We start from the raw sequence: 14074 nt of genomic DNA, 5'->3' as shown, positions 1-14074 counted from the left end.
TATCACCTTCAGGAGGACCCACTCGGCTGTGTGTGGTGTGGCTCCGCCTGGACTCTCCGTCTCTCCTTTCACCTGTAATGCAAAAGCTGACACCAAAGCTTTAAATTCATTATATTATGGTTTCTATTAACACCATACTGCATACTCTTTCAGTCTCAGCGGGCCAGCTGGTCCGGGAAACTGTAGACCTGCAAGAAGCTCATAGGTTGTAAATCATATGGTTATTAACAGAACATCATACACACATCAAGTCAATAGAAAATATTTGAACCCATGTTAATTTGGTCTGTGCACAGATTTTAGCCCATTTTTTGTTTTAGGTTTTAGTTTCATCCTTTCCACTTTTCCCTGTGACTGTGGCTGATATACTGCACCATACCTATGTTTTAGGCCTAAAGCCTGCTCCACCTTGCAACCCCCCTGCAGAACCTGGGTCAAATACATTAATACCTGTCTCACCCTCTTTTTTTCTGGAACAGAACACCATTCACAACTCCACCTGTTTCAGAAACATCCAGATAAAATGGAGCTAAGTGATCTAGGTGAGCCAGATCGGTGCGTAAAACACCGTAAAGAGAACCGTCGGTGCTGGTCGAAGCTGGTCGAAGCTGGAGGAGGTGACGTCAGTGTCATCCCACAAAGTCCAGCTCATGCTGAAGCCTGACTGTTTGTCACATGGCCCCAGGAGACGTTAGGTTGATGTTAAATCAACTTAGAAAAGTTGGGAGGAAGCTACTGTTTACTGTCAGTTACAGTAGACGGTCTTATTTGTCTGACGACATGTTGTTGCCTTTTCTGCTCCCTCCCCACACACAATGGACATGAGGAGATTCCCAACAAAGACACGGAGAGTTAGAGTTGTTTTCAGCATTAACCCATGTTGTAATAAGGGCCAGGTTAGCTCCTGTTAGCCTGCTAGCTTCAGCCTCGCCTAGCCAGTGCACACAGCCACCTGCTCCTGTTCTTATCAGCAAGAATAAAACACATGTGATGGACCGTCAGGACACAGTGGGGCATTATATGAACAGGGACACACTGATGCAGCAGATGAGGCAGCGCATCATTATAAACACATCCACAAGGTTTGTTGTGAATTAAGTAGTTTTATAAGCAAATAAAAATAAAGACATGCATCTTTTTGTAAGTTAGTATTTTTAGTGTTTCAGTATTATCTGCATTAAGCAGTTTGGTTCATTTTTCTATGGGATTTGCCAGTTTATTGTCTCTGTAAATGAGAGAAGGCCTCAGATATGGAGGCTGTTAGTGTAGTAGCACCAGTATGTTTGACAAAACTGTTGTTTCACTTGGAATTAGTTTCTGTTTGTCACCGAGTTTTTGTTGAATCTGTCTCTGAAATAGTCATGAAGTGTTTACTTCTGTAGGTAAAATAGTTTAACAACCTGCTAAAATCCACAGGAAAACGCAACTACTTCATATTATTATATTATATTTCATAATATACTGATGTACTTTTTTTCACCACCCACCCACAGAAGGTGTCCCCCCCACATTTTTAATGCTTCCTACGCCACTGCACTACAGCCATGCACAACATGAGTGAACCATGTATGTCATTACATTAAACATTAAAATGTTTGCCCTCGGAGAACATGAAATTATTGTGATGAATGTACATCCATCCGATAAAAATGTTACATTGTCATTGTGATATGTTAGAGATTGATCAATACCATTTTATCTATCAAGAATAAATCACATTTATTATTACAGTCACAATTATTTCATGAGAAGTTACAAAAAACACATTTTACTCAAACTTTATGATCAACCGTGTATTTGGTTGCATCTCAGCAATATAACTGAAGGAATCCCACTCACTACTTGGCTTTTAGTATAACTCAGGTACAGTGCTACAAGTCTTCACTGTTATGTCGGCTTTTAGCACTCCAAAGTGTCAAAATGTCCCATTTTAGGTGACAAAGCATTATCACACATCTAATATCCAGCTACATGGGTGGGGGGTGACTAAGAGCATCATTTTGACTGTCAACAGGATACCCCTCTTAAATACTTAAATATCCAGCACAGTCCATATACAGCTGTAGAGCAATTTATCCATCATCCTTTAGAGGACCCTCAGAAGGCACCAATTTATCAATCATTACTGCATGCATGTGTCTCCAGGAAACCAGGCATTATGCTCTGTGCATTCATATACCGGTATACCACAGCCATGTCAGAGCTGCTCCACTCAGTTCTGAATAGAAGAAAAGAAAAACAAGTACAAATTGATTTTCAAAGTACCATTTTTTTGCTCTTCATGTCAACACATATGTGGCTTTCACAAAAATAAATAAATTATAGATTTACTTTTTAACTCTATGTACATTTTGTTCAGCTCAGATCTGATTATTTCAAAGCTGCCTCACACGTGCCCCCTTTGAAACAGGAAACTCAGAGAGTGGGAGTTCTATACTGGAGAAATGTTCTGCCTCCTCCTGTTGGGCCTGATCTTGTTCTACAATCACAGAGCAGCCTTCTGAGTGGATGACAGGCTGATCTTGGTCTGACCTTGTAAACTGAAAGGCCACTGTTTGAACAAAGTCTCAAAGGAGGGGAAATGTTTTGGGCCTAAGCCAGTTGTCCAGGGAGAAAATAGATGGAGGCTTAAAGATGATAGCCTCATAACAGCAAACAAACACACTTTCTTTGAGATGATGTGACACTAGAAAATGTATGATTTCAGAAAAAAACATCATGTGTTTATGCATTCTGCCCTAACCCCTTCATTTTTCCTATTGTTTATCATATTCTTAAACAGAAAAAAACAGCTTAAAAAGAATCATAAGAATAACTACATTGTCCTTTATCAGATAAGCCTTGTTTATAAATCCACCGGGGTATAAAAGCCACTGACTGACAGTCTTGATTCAGATGTCATGTGAGCTGGCAGCGGTACAGGGCCCCTGAGTGTAAAAGCTGCTCCCTGTTCAGAGTGAAAAACCTGCTTTGTGCTGAATCGAAAAGCCCTCGCTGGTTTTGCTATTCTCCTCTGGCTGCATATCTCTGTGACAGCGGTTCCAGGAGCCAGAGCCTCGCCACTACCACTGCACTTCCCAACCCTCCCACCAATTCCCCCCCGCTCATTTCTGTCCATTAACAATCCAGAGGGGGAGGTTTTGCTGAAAACAAACAACAACAAACAAAAGACCAAAGTGGGGCGAGGAGTGCGGAAGGGGGGGGTCAGAGGGAGAACTTCTGTGTGAAATAATTGCATGGAACAATTTCAAACAGATGTCTGTTTGGACTTGGCCCTGGGCTCGTGTCCCTGTTAAATATAGTGATTTGATTGGAAAACAAGCAGTGTGAGATGGGCTGGCGGCCAGCCGGACCATTCGGGGGCTCTCTAATGACCCCCACGGGTCGAGGGGTCGTCGGAGTAAAAGCAGATCAGAGAGGATGTGGGGCCAGCAGCCAGGACAGGGCCCATAAATCTCGCCCATTCTCAGAGGAAGCTATCTTTTTTCACTTCACCATCAGAATTAAAATACAATCACAATCGTCACATTGTGCTCCCTACAGTGTGCGAAGGTTATAATTCAAAGCTAGCAGACAGAGGTGGGAGGTGGATTTGGGTGGTAGTGGACTTTTGGGAGGAAGGTCAACAGGGTCATGTATTTTAGTCTGGATGAGAGCTCGGGGCGTTGTGGGAAACTTCCATTTACCCATATATTCGTATCTGTCTTTATTACGAGTTAATGTTACAATATTCATAACAGCAAATGTCACAGTGAAAGCTGTGGCTCGCAGAAATGTTCAGTCCAATCATCTATATCCACTTTATGTTCACACCAATACTGCATCATGAATGGGATGCATTATAACAGTGAGAACGGGGCAAATTGTCTGAGCGTTGAGAGTTTTTCTTCCAATTTTCAGCTAGCTCAGCTTTTCACAGATGTGTAAGTGTTGTGGTAGACAGCTGCACTTTATGGCAGAATGGCACAAGATGATCAGGATCATTTTCATCCCTGCTGACCACAGAAAGAACACACATGCTTTGCAGTTCATCAAAAATAAAAACTTCCTCAGGCCTCCAACGACAGAGATTGAGCAAAGAGAGACCCCTCCAACAACAAAGGCTTCAGTCAGAGTGGACTGTGAGCTGTGTAACAGTGTTACACTGCTCTGATGCGCTCTCTACAGGAAGCCGTTAAAATCAATCTGACACCCAAGCTTTCCAAATGTTATACAGACGTTAGGTCTAACAAATATCTTCACTCAATATTCTACCAACTCATTCACCTTAGGAATGATTTTTAAAACAAGTATTTGTCTGTACATTGCGACGAATGTTTTCAAACTTTTTTCTCTGTATAGTCTGTATATTTTATCTTTATCTTTTATTAAGAACGTTTTAAGTTTTTTATGACTCGAATCACAGAGAATATTCCATTTTTGTAATTTTGTTTTGTCTTGTAAATGTATGAACTTTCTGGATGTCTGGATTTTCAAGAATAGAATAAATTTATAAAATTTGATGATGAGTTTTTCATGGTTTCAGTTAACGGTTAACTAGCACTCACAGATTTCTCATCGGCTCCTTATTTCTTCTGTGTTCTAAACCACGTCATATTCATATGAAGATGTAATGGCTCTGTTCTTTGACAGCGATAGGAAGATGCATAATGTGCCACTCGTGCAGCCGCTGGGACCTTTATGACAAACTTTGAGTGAGTGGCAGCAATTCATAATGACACAGACCATACCGTGACACTACCAGAGTATTAGTCCTCTAAATGAAGCTGTGTGTGGCATTTCTCAATGACCAAAGTCAATCAGAAAATTCTTTATTCCACTTAAAGAACTTTGCATGTATCCCTGTCAGCTCCTGGGTTTACACCTTTCTCTTACATTACAGTTTGCTACAGAAGGGCACGTCTATCACCAGAATGACCTTTTGACCCTCAAAGATGACCCTCTGAAGATTTTTTAGCCATGTGTTGCAGGACCATATATACCTGAAAGTTACAAATACAACAAAACAAACATCATGCTTATGCACCTGCAGTGTCTTTCTGTTCAGATTTAGACATAGTCTGCTGTTTGTCACTTGTTGAACCATCTGCTGCATTGACACCAGTGTGACACAGACTAGGCTTGTCTCTGGAGTCTGAGAACCTGTGCTCAAAAAGACCAAAAACATACATATTCAGTAACATGCTTCACACCTCACTTATCATCATGACCCACATGGTAACGCAGCATCTGCAAGAGTTCATGTGTGCAGTTATACACAGCAGAAGTAGGTGAATGAAAAACAGATAAAAGGGGGCAGCATTGCCCTGTTGACCATTCAAACCTCTGGTGACATCACAAGTCAGACTGTCCATTGTCCAGGGACAAGGGGGTTCTTCTGTGTGGTGACCCTGCAACTGTTTATTGCTTGCTACCAATCCACCTCCAGCCTGGGGTTCACTGAAAACCATCTGTCATTTTAGAGGAACCATAAATTAAGATAATTTATCAGCAACACATGGACTGTTTTTAAATAGAATCCTCTTATGCATGTGTAAACAGTAACACTCTTGTATTTACTGTGTTTTTTATTTGTATTTTAATAGTTCACTTTATATAATTATGGTTCAATGGCATTCAATTCAACATGAAATCAGGTTTGCTTTAAAATTATTTTGTAACCAGGTCTCTTTACCTTGTTAAATGTTGTTGTGTCATGTAGCACAAAAAATACTACACAGTGATCTGTTCAGCTGAATGACCAGCAGGCACAGACTGATGCTCATTATTTCACACATTATTTCTGCCCCTGTGGCGCCCTCTTGTGTATTCAGGTAAAGCTGCATTTGCCACATGATATAACTTTCAGGCATTCATCTTTATGATCAGTTTAACATTCAGTATATTGTACTTTTTAATGTTCCTTCTGATACTAAGCATAGTGATGTTTTTAACAGCCAGACTCTACACTTGTGCTGTTGTGTAGTGATGTTTAAATAAATTCCTTCATACGTAGTAACGTTACAGTACTTATTTATTTGAAAGTATAAAAAAAAAGTTTATTGTTTTTCATGGAATGTAAAAAACAAACAAAAAACAGCAACATCAGCTTGAATGAAAATTCAAAAGTAATTGATGAAATATAACAAAGACAAAAATAAAAACAAAAGATAGATATTTTGTGTGGAAGTTGAAAACAAGCAATTCAAGTGAAAATGTAAAAAGAAAAATCATTACTTCACCCAATGAAAGATTGTTAAATATGATGTTTCATATTTCACATATTTATTCAGATCATACACAAAATAACATATAATGCCATTTTCAGATGTGAGGCAATTTCAACTATGGAAAATAAATGAACCAGCACAATGAGGTACAGTAGACTAAATATAAGACATTTTTAAGGCTTGTTTTCACATGTTTTTCTCCTTGCTTAAGTATGGAGACATGATTAACAGTGCAGTGATAACATCATAATTAAAAAAAAAACTCATTTGCTTCAGGAAAATACAGTTGCTATGTCTCAAATTGGACTTCAGTGCTTTAACTGTTTACTTTGTGAAGTTTGTGTTCATACCATTGTATGAAAATGTTAACTTGCAGAACGTTTACCCTAAAGTGTGTGTCGCTAACGGTCAATCAGTTAGGTGTGAAGCTAGTATGAGATGTAACAGCACGAGGGTTCCTCTAAAGTTTTAGTTCAATGTCAAGTGCAAGAGGGCCTCTCATCGAGAAACCAATGAAGAACGACACTTTAGACCCCTCAGCGTGTCCGCTGATTTGACTTCGATACATTGGAGCAACTTCGATGTTTACTGAGAATCCAGTGTCTGCCAGTATCACATTGTTCTTCACTTCACCTGTGACCCTGCAAAGAAGTGCCTGCACATCCTTATCTTTCCATATTTGGCCATTGCCCCACAGGGAGGCAAACTGTCCCAGTCCCACTGAGATGCACCTTTTGATTTCCTTGATGTGTACCAGTCGTTCATAGCCAGCTTTCCTCCCCAAAAGGAAATGAATGATGGGACTCTTGCCATTGTACACTTCCTTCATTGTTGCATGATAAGCAGTCTTCATCTGTGAGATGTAACTTCCCAGATTTCTACATGGAGCTGGAACATATGCAGCTGGCCAAAACAGCACAACTGCGATAAAGTGCAGTGACAAGCTGTCATTCAGTGGAATTTGCTCACTAAGAACTTGGGCAAGGAGCTGAATTAACTTCTGGTATGGCAAAATCTGTTGTGACTCCAGTTTAATACAACTCAACACGACATTGGTATAGATGTAGTTGATTTTCTCTTTTGCAGAGGGGTTATTCTCAGGTTTACAGACAAAATTATACTGTCTGGCAATCTTCTCCATCATTTCAGCTGAGGTGTCAGCATTTGAGAGACGACTGAGGATCCCAGAGTAGGTGTCAGCTTTTTCCTTTTCTAAAAATTCTTTTGTCTGGTGGAGTTTCAGTTTGTTGTGAAGGGTTTTATTCTTCAGAAGAGATGCAGAATCTGTCTTGCAGAAAGTCTTTGCATACTGCTTGTAACATCTGAATAGCTCGTTTTGGGCAACCTCCTCACGACTGTCTTTCATTCCAAATTTGGAGCCCAGATTGACAAAAAAGTTATCAAGGAAGTCAAAGTTCAGTTTCATCCTGTATCTGAGGTTGTAGAGCATATCCTCAAACCTTCCGAGGATGTCGTAGTAAGGTCTGTTTTTGTTGTGCCGTGGATCATTTCTCTTTACATCCTGAAGTTTAACATCTCCAGAGAGAACCTGGCTCATTATGTCATGGCGGACATCGTCATGAGAAAATACAGGGGTCTTTGCCAGCACATCAATAAGAAGAACTCCAACTTGAATTTCTCCCAGGCATCCAGATGTGTTGAAAGGGCAGTAATCTGTTTTGGCTATTAATCGTTGTAGTGACTCCTTCTTCGCAAGGCTCTGTGTTTCCTGGAATGCCTCTATTGCTGACTGGGCCATTTTGAGAAATGAGTTCAACTTCTCTGGACTGATGGACTCTTCTTTATACTTTGCAATGGCATTCTTCAGCTCATGTTTAATAACTTGTGCTGATGTGTCAGCAATATAGGAGCTGCCTTCGGAAAGACCTTTTGCTTTCTCTGCCCAAGATGCTGCCTCTGTGTAGTTCCTCTGTTTTAGATAGTAATATCTGGCCAGTAACTGAGAGATGACGGCATCTTTCTCAAATCTTTTTGACGCATTTTTTAGCACCATCTCCTCCAGTCCAGGTGTTTCATTTGCAATGTCTTGAATGAGTGGAGAGAACTTTGATTCCTCATCTGAATGGTATCTTTTCACCAACATGTAATGAACTTCTTCCAGGAGATTGCCTTTGCCTTGTGTGCTCTCATAAAGCTGGTTTGTGGTCAGTAGAAGGTCCATTATATCAGCTTTCTTCACGCTGTGTGTTGCTGTTAGTTCCTGCAAACACTGCTTCCCAATCTTCGAATGGATTATCTTCACTGCTTTGAACACTACCTTACCCTCAACTTGGCAACTGGAAATAAAATTGGAAAACTTCCCAAAACCATCTTCAACTCTATTGTCCCCACAGAATGGTTTAGGTTGAAGACCAAGAAACTCCTCACACAGAGAGACAGACAGACAGCCACCCTTCCCATAGACATTCAACAGAACTAAAACAGACAGGAGTTGTGCCTGTTTCTGATTCATATTGAAGCTCTTCAGAGTGCTGCGGACCACCTTCTCAATATACTCTGACTTGAAGTTTTTCTTCATGATCATAAACCCATAAAAGGTATCAGCATTCTTGTGTGTTTTCTCTATTTCTACAAGTTTTTCCTCAAACATTCTCTGTTCCTTGTCAGAGAGATTATTTCCAATGGAAACCGTGTCTGCGGTTGGCTCAGTCACTTCAGACAGCTCTGATCTCATGCAGTTCAGGAGAATTACTTGTGCGGACTTAGACTGAACATCTTTCTTTGCACATTCACTTTCAATGAGCTGCTGCAGGTCAAAGACCTTTTCCATATCCTCAAGGTCGTCTATCATCAACAAAACAGGGACCTTGGGTAACTGTTCTGCATGGTCGTATAATAAAAGTTTCACCGCCTGATCAGCTATTTCAGAAAAGTCAGCATTGTTGTTCTTAAGGACAGCACAGCGGAATCTGTGTCGGAGAGCCCACAGCGTATGCATGGCCAAGGTGGTCCCACCACACCCAGGTACGTGCTTCAGGTTAAGTACCACACAGGCTTGTCGAAGGGAGCACAAGTCTGGTAGGAGTGTTTCCATTATGTAGTCAAACATATCCCGTTTGATGAATGGTGTGGATCCAGGCTGCTCAGAGAAAAAGAAATTCCACCATGACACTTTTCCTCCTTTGTAGAAGTTCTCTTCTATGAGCATTTTATCCTCATTTCCTCCCTCACATTGGTTCACGCACAGGACCTCCAAGGTATTCAGGCTACGCTCCACTTTTGTCTCAAGAAGCACTTTGCTTCCACCACCACAGGCTAAGAAGCGGCTGGAAGTACGGTTTTTTGACCAAAGACTAAGGACAGTGCCATTCACTTCAGCGAAACTGAGCTCATAGATGCATCTACCAGAGATGTTTAGGCCACATCGAGCCTCAATTAGGTCCCTCCAAGAGGTAAACGCATTTTCATTGTCACATATACACAGGATTTGCTCTGTTCCCCTGAGCTCCTGCCAGAATGTGCTGAAAGTCTCAACAAGAGGGTCCATCTTCTCATTCACTGATGACAAAAGTAAGAAAATGACGAGGAATCTTTTGTTTGGAAGCACATCCTTCCGACACAAGAAAGAAATCACATCTCGTACAGAGGCTCCCTTGTCCATTAACCACTGGTCAGTTTCTGAAGGTGCCTCATTCTCAATACCTCCATTGCAGAATACCCAGCTTGTATTTCGAGTTAATTTCAGCTTGCTTGCAATGTCCTCAACACCTTCTGTGATTTTATACTGGGCTGGTAAATGAACACTAACTGTGCTCTTTTTGTCAAAGTGACAGTGTAGTCCATCTTTAGCAGAGTCTGGATCAAAGTCCAAAACAGCAGCTGGGTTAAGCTCAACAAGAAATTGTAGATTTTGAAACTGGCTTGAATGTGATTTGTTAGTCACTATCACATACACATCAAAGTGTCCCCTATCTAAAGACAAGGTGCCACCAGTTATCATCTTACTTAACTTAGAGCCATGAGTGCTGCTTTTTATCACAGAGAGATGCTTCTCTTCTGCCTTTTTGCGGAGTTGTAGTACTTCTGCCATCCTGTCAGCAAACTGTTCGTACTCTACCATTGGTTTGGCAGATGTGGTTGGTGCGAGGAGATCCCTGCTGCTACTGCCCTCTCGAACTAAAAATTGCTTTGCTGGTTGGGATTCACTCTGTTTGGCTCTGTCCTTCTTCTTGGGTTTGTTGTAGGTGTGGTATCTATTTTCCTCACAGATGGTAGATTCAGGAACCACGTCCACTTCTATCACACATTTGTCAGATGATGTCATGTTCTTATTGAGAACACTGACAAATCGTGGAGGTTTAATGCACATCTGAGCTACCTGCCTGTGTTTGTACTCAAAATTACGATCAATCGCCATTTTTAGTTCAGTTGCATATGCCTCCTTGTCCTCAACAACCACTCCCAACACTTGACCATGGGGCTTGTCTGCTATTCCAAAATGTATGGTACCATTGGTGCGGCTATTCATGCAGGCAGCCGCAAAGCGAATAACTTCACTGGTGAACTTGCTCATTTTGGTTTCTTCTGTTGTATTGGTGAATGCTTTATACTCGTGGCAGGGCTCAATCAGGTCTGACGCACCTGATTCTATAACATCAAGAATGCTGCTCTCCATGTATCTGTAGGTATCATGGTATCTACAAAATGGGTAAGGCTTGCATGGTTTTCCAGGCTGATTTTTAGAGCTTGCCGGCTCCTCTTTCCTCAGTTTCACTACCTCATCTCTGGCTTGAAGGATAACAATTGCAGGCCCAAAAGTCACACCCATCTGTGTTAAGATTGTTTGATTTAACAACAAAAGACTGGGCCCACTAATTTCTTGCTTAAATAATATTTCGGCAGCTGCGTTACCTACACCATCCAATGTAAGAGTCCATGCTCTCACTTGATGTTTAGTCCAGTCCTTGATGTCAGGTGACAAATCCTCCTCCTGACATTGACATAAAAACAACAGCCTCAGTTTTCTTCATAAGAAACTTAAACTTCTGTTCCATTATTATTTATTAGGTATTAATCATATTTTGTGATGAGCTAATAAATATAATTATATATGACTATTATCTGTGTTTTAGACATTAGCAACCAAATTGGTCAGATTTGCATCGATTAAACCTGTAAGTGCAATATTACTTTAAAAGCGACATCCTGCAAAACTATTATTATTTCAACTGTTACTTACCTTCATTTCACTTTGATCTGCCATTACAACACTGTTTTCTTCTTCATACATGTAGATCACTCGTGCTACAAAAATGATTTAAAGAATGTAATTAGTAGGGGTGTGCATCTCTCCAACATAAGATGTATCTCAATTCAGTTCGATTCGATAGGATTTCATTGCAATACGATACGATATGCTTCGATTCGATTTGACAGTTTACATTATGAAACAACACGTCTGAACTATAGATGTAGCATTACTTGCCTTCCAATAGATTTGTCAAAGACAAGAGAACATCTGTAACTTTTGACATGTGAATTCAGAAACATGTCATGTTTATTAGTGTAAAATATTGCACTGTAAGAACTTTACAAAGCCCCTCTGAAAATGGAAAAACAAACAAACTGCGTTAGACATCTGTTCTTTGACTTCAACTTTTACTTTATTATACAGCTCTGGCACGCACTTGTCAGTGAAATGCTGATGGCTTGGTATGTTGTAACAGGGCTCCAGTGTCTTTATTATGTCCCAAAACCCTCGTTCTCCACGAGTATGGTCTCAAGTCTTTAACAATAAACCGGGTTATTGTCGCCATTATTACCTTGGCTCTAGCTGAGTTGTGGCTGAGCTTCAGCTGGAAGAAGTCTTGTATGCCTGTGTCCTGTCGTGTCTTTGTGCTAGCTATGCTAGCCTGCTCGTTGCCTGTTTCTCCATGGCGTCTCACCAAGTGAGTGTTGAGAGTTGTCGTACTACCGGTGTACTTTATTGCGGTTTTACACTCTGCATATCACAGTGGTTTTAGCCAGTGCTCGATCCCTCATATAGAATCAAAATCTCTTCCAGACCTTTGACTTTAAACTTGACGGTGCGTTGTAGATTGTGTCGGTGTTGGACATTTCACATCTTTCCCTTGCAAACAACACAGCGCTATCTTATGTCTCGCGATAGTGTCATGGGCCGGTGCGTGAGAGTCAGACAGGGAGATGGCGACAGAGAACAACATTAAATCGATTCATAACTTCGTAATCGGGCCATCGGCCGGTTCATCCTACATTTAGGCCGATACAGGGCTCTGTGTACCGATGCACTCACATCTTTTAAATCAAAACCAATTTTCCAATTCAAATTGGTTATTTTTTACACCCCTAGTAATTATCAATAGAGGACTAAAGATACAGGTAACAAAATAAAATCAAGGTGTCATCCTTACCTTCCCTTTCCCTGATTGTTTTGGACAACTTGTTCCTTTTTTACAAATCTTGACCATTAATGCTGCAAAACACAGAAGAATGTGCATAAATTGATGCAATAAACACATGTGACCTTATAGAGTAACAACAGCAGAACTCAACAAGCTCAGCAAATGTCATTTTGTAATAATTCAAATGTGTGTGGCACCACTCATGCAAATGCCAGTATCAGTCAGACTTTATGTGTCTTTATTACCTCAAGTTTACATTTGTAAACTTGTAAACATCACATTTAGATCTCAAAAGGAAAGACCTATCTGGAAACAGGTCTGGGCTACTGTTATTGTAGACCTACAGTATAATTAAGTATTATATTAAATTATAAATTATATATATATATATATATATACAAAATATAAACTATAAATATTGGAATACAATACACATACAAACTTCCTCCACTCAGAGTAAGGTTATTAGTGGCACATTTACAGCTCACCTGGGGTAAGGCCAACGCCCTTATGTCTGGCTGGCTGTAGCTGGTGCAGCCAGGAGACATATTGTTTGAACAAATGTTTTTACAAGCTCTGCTGTGACACCTATGTTTATTTAAATCTGTGCTTTATTAGTTATCACAAGCTGTAAATGAAGAGAGGCATGTTATAGTGACCAACAGGCCCAACAACAAATTACAAAAATAAATGAGCATCTTAGTAACCTGCAGTGTTTGTATTGTCCCTCCAGTGTCCATATATGTAATTTAACTATACTATATAGTTATATAAGTAAAACAAAAATGAAAAAATACATGATTTCGTCAGAGTGCTCTCCACCTACTGCGGTTATAATAAAACCAGGAAGAGAATCCAACTTTCAATCTGATAATGGCTCATATTGATAGATGTCTGAGGTTGTTATAAAGTGGAAAGTGTGACATTATACAATAATAAAATCTCCAAATGAAATGCAAGAACCTCAAACAAATAAAATAATGAGTAAGCTGTATAATCGTAAACCAGTTAATACAGGCCTACTGATTCATTCCAAGTCGTTTCATCTTCTTCCTCTCATGTAAACAGATGCAGATCACACTTACTGTTTATCATCATCCCGGCCTCGTTTAAAAAGATCACCGCAGCCTGCTGTCACTGCGGAGGACGTCAAACAGCTGATCGGATCGATTTTGAGGGGAAACCAAATGAAATCCTTTCAGTTCGCAGGGAGGAAATCATTGTCAGATTGCAAGATCATTGCAGGAGGAAGAGTGATACAATGTGGGCGGTCCTTCAGACGAAATGAAACCCAGCACCAGTGTGCGATGGTTGAAATGTTAAGACTTTGCTGTATTTTGTCGGTCGCATTACAACATATTACACTACCGACTGCTCTTGCATCATAAGAACGTATGTTACAAGCTTTAAACAGCGTATCGATCTGAGCTTTAACAGAGACAGGGGGTGCAAATGAGCCAGTGAGCGACACTACACCCGATT

The 14074-nt window shown here is 40.4% G+C and overlaps 1 protein-coding gene across 1 annotated transcript; it reads right to left on the bottom strand.

Moving 5' to 3' along the window:
- Positions 1–6227: 6227 nt before the first annotated feature.
- Positions 6228–13865, bottom strand: LOC114426113 (sterile alpha motif domain-containing protein 9-like). Its single transcript, XM_028393285.1, has 4 exons — positions 13678–13865; positions 12602–12663; positions 11410–11474; positions 6228–11160 (listed from the first exon to the last, which is right to left on the bottom strand). Exons 3-4 carry the CDS (start codon positions 11458–11460, stop codon positions 6670–6672), a joined length of 4542 nt encoding a protein of 1513 aa, XP_028249086.1. The 5' UTR covers positions 11461–11474; positions 12602–12663; positions 13678–13865; the 3' UTR covers positions 6228–6669.
- Between the last annotated feature and the right edge of the window lie 209 nt (positions 13866–14074).

This window comes from Parambassis ranga, chromosome 21 (assembly GCF_900634625.1).
Source record: "Parambassis ranga chromosome 21, fParRan2.1, whole genome shotgun sequence".
NCBI lineage: Eukaryota > Metazoa > Chordata > Actinopteri > Ambassidae > Parambassis > Parambassis ranga.
The sequence above is the reverse complement of the archived record's forward strand: the minus strand, read 5'-3'. Positions and strand labels throughout refer to the sequence as shown.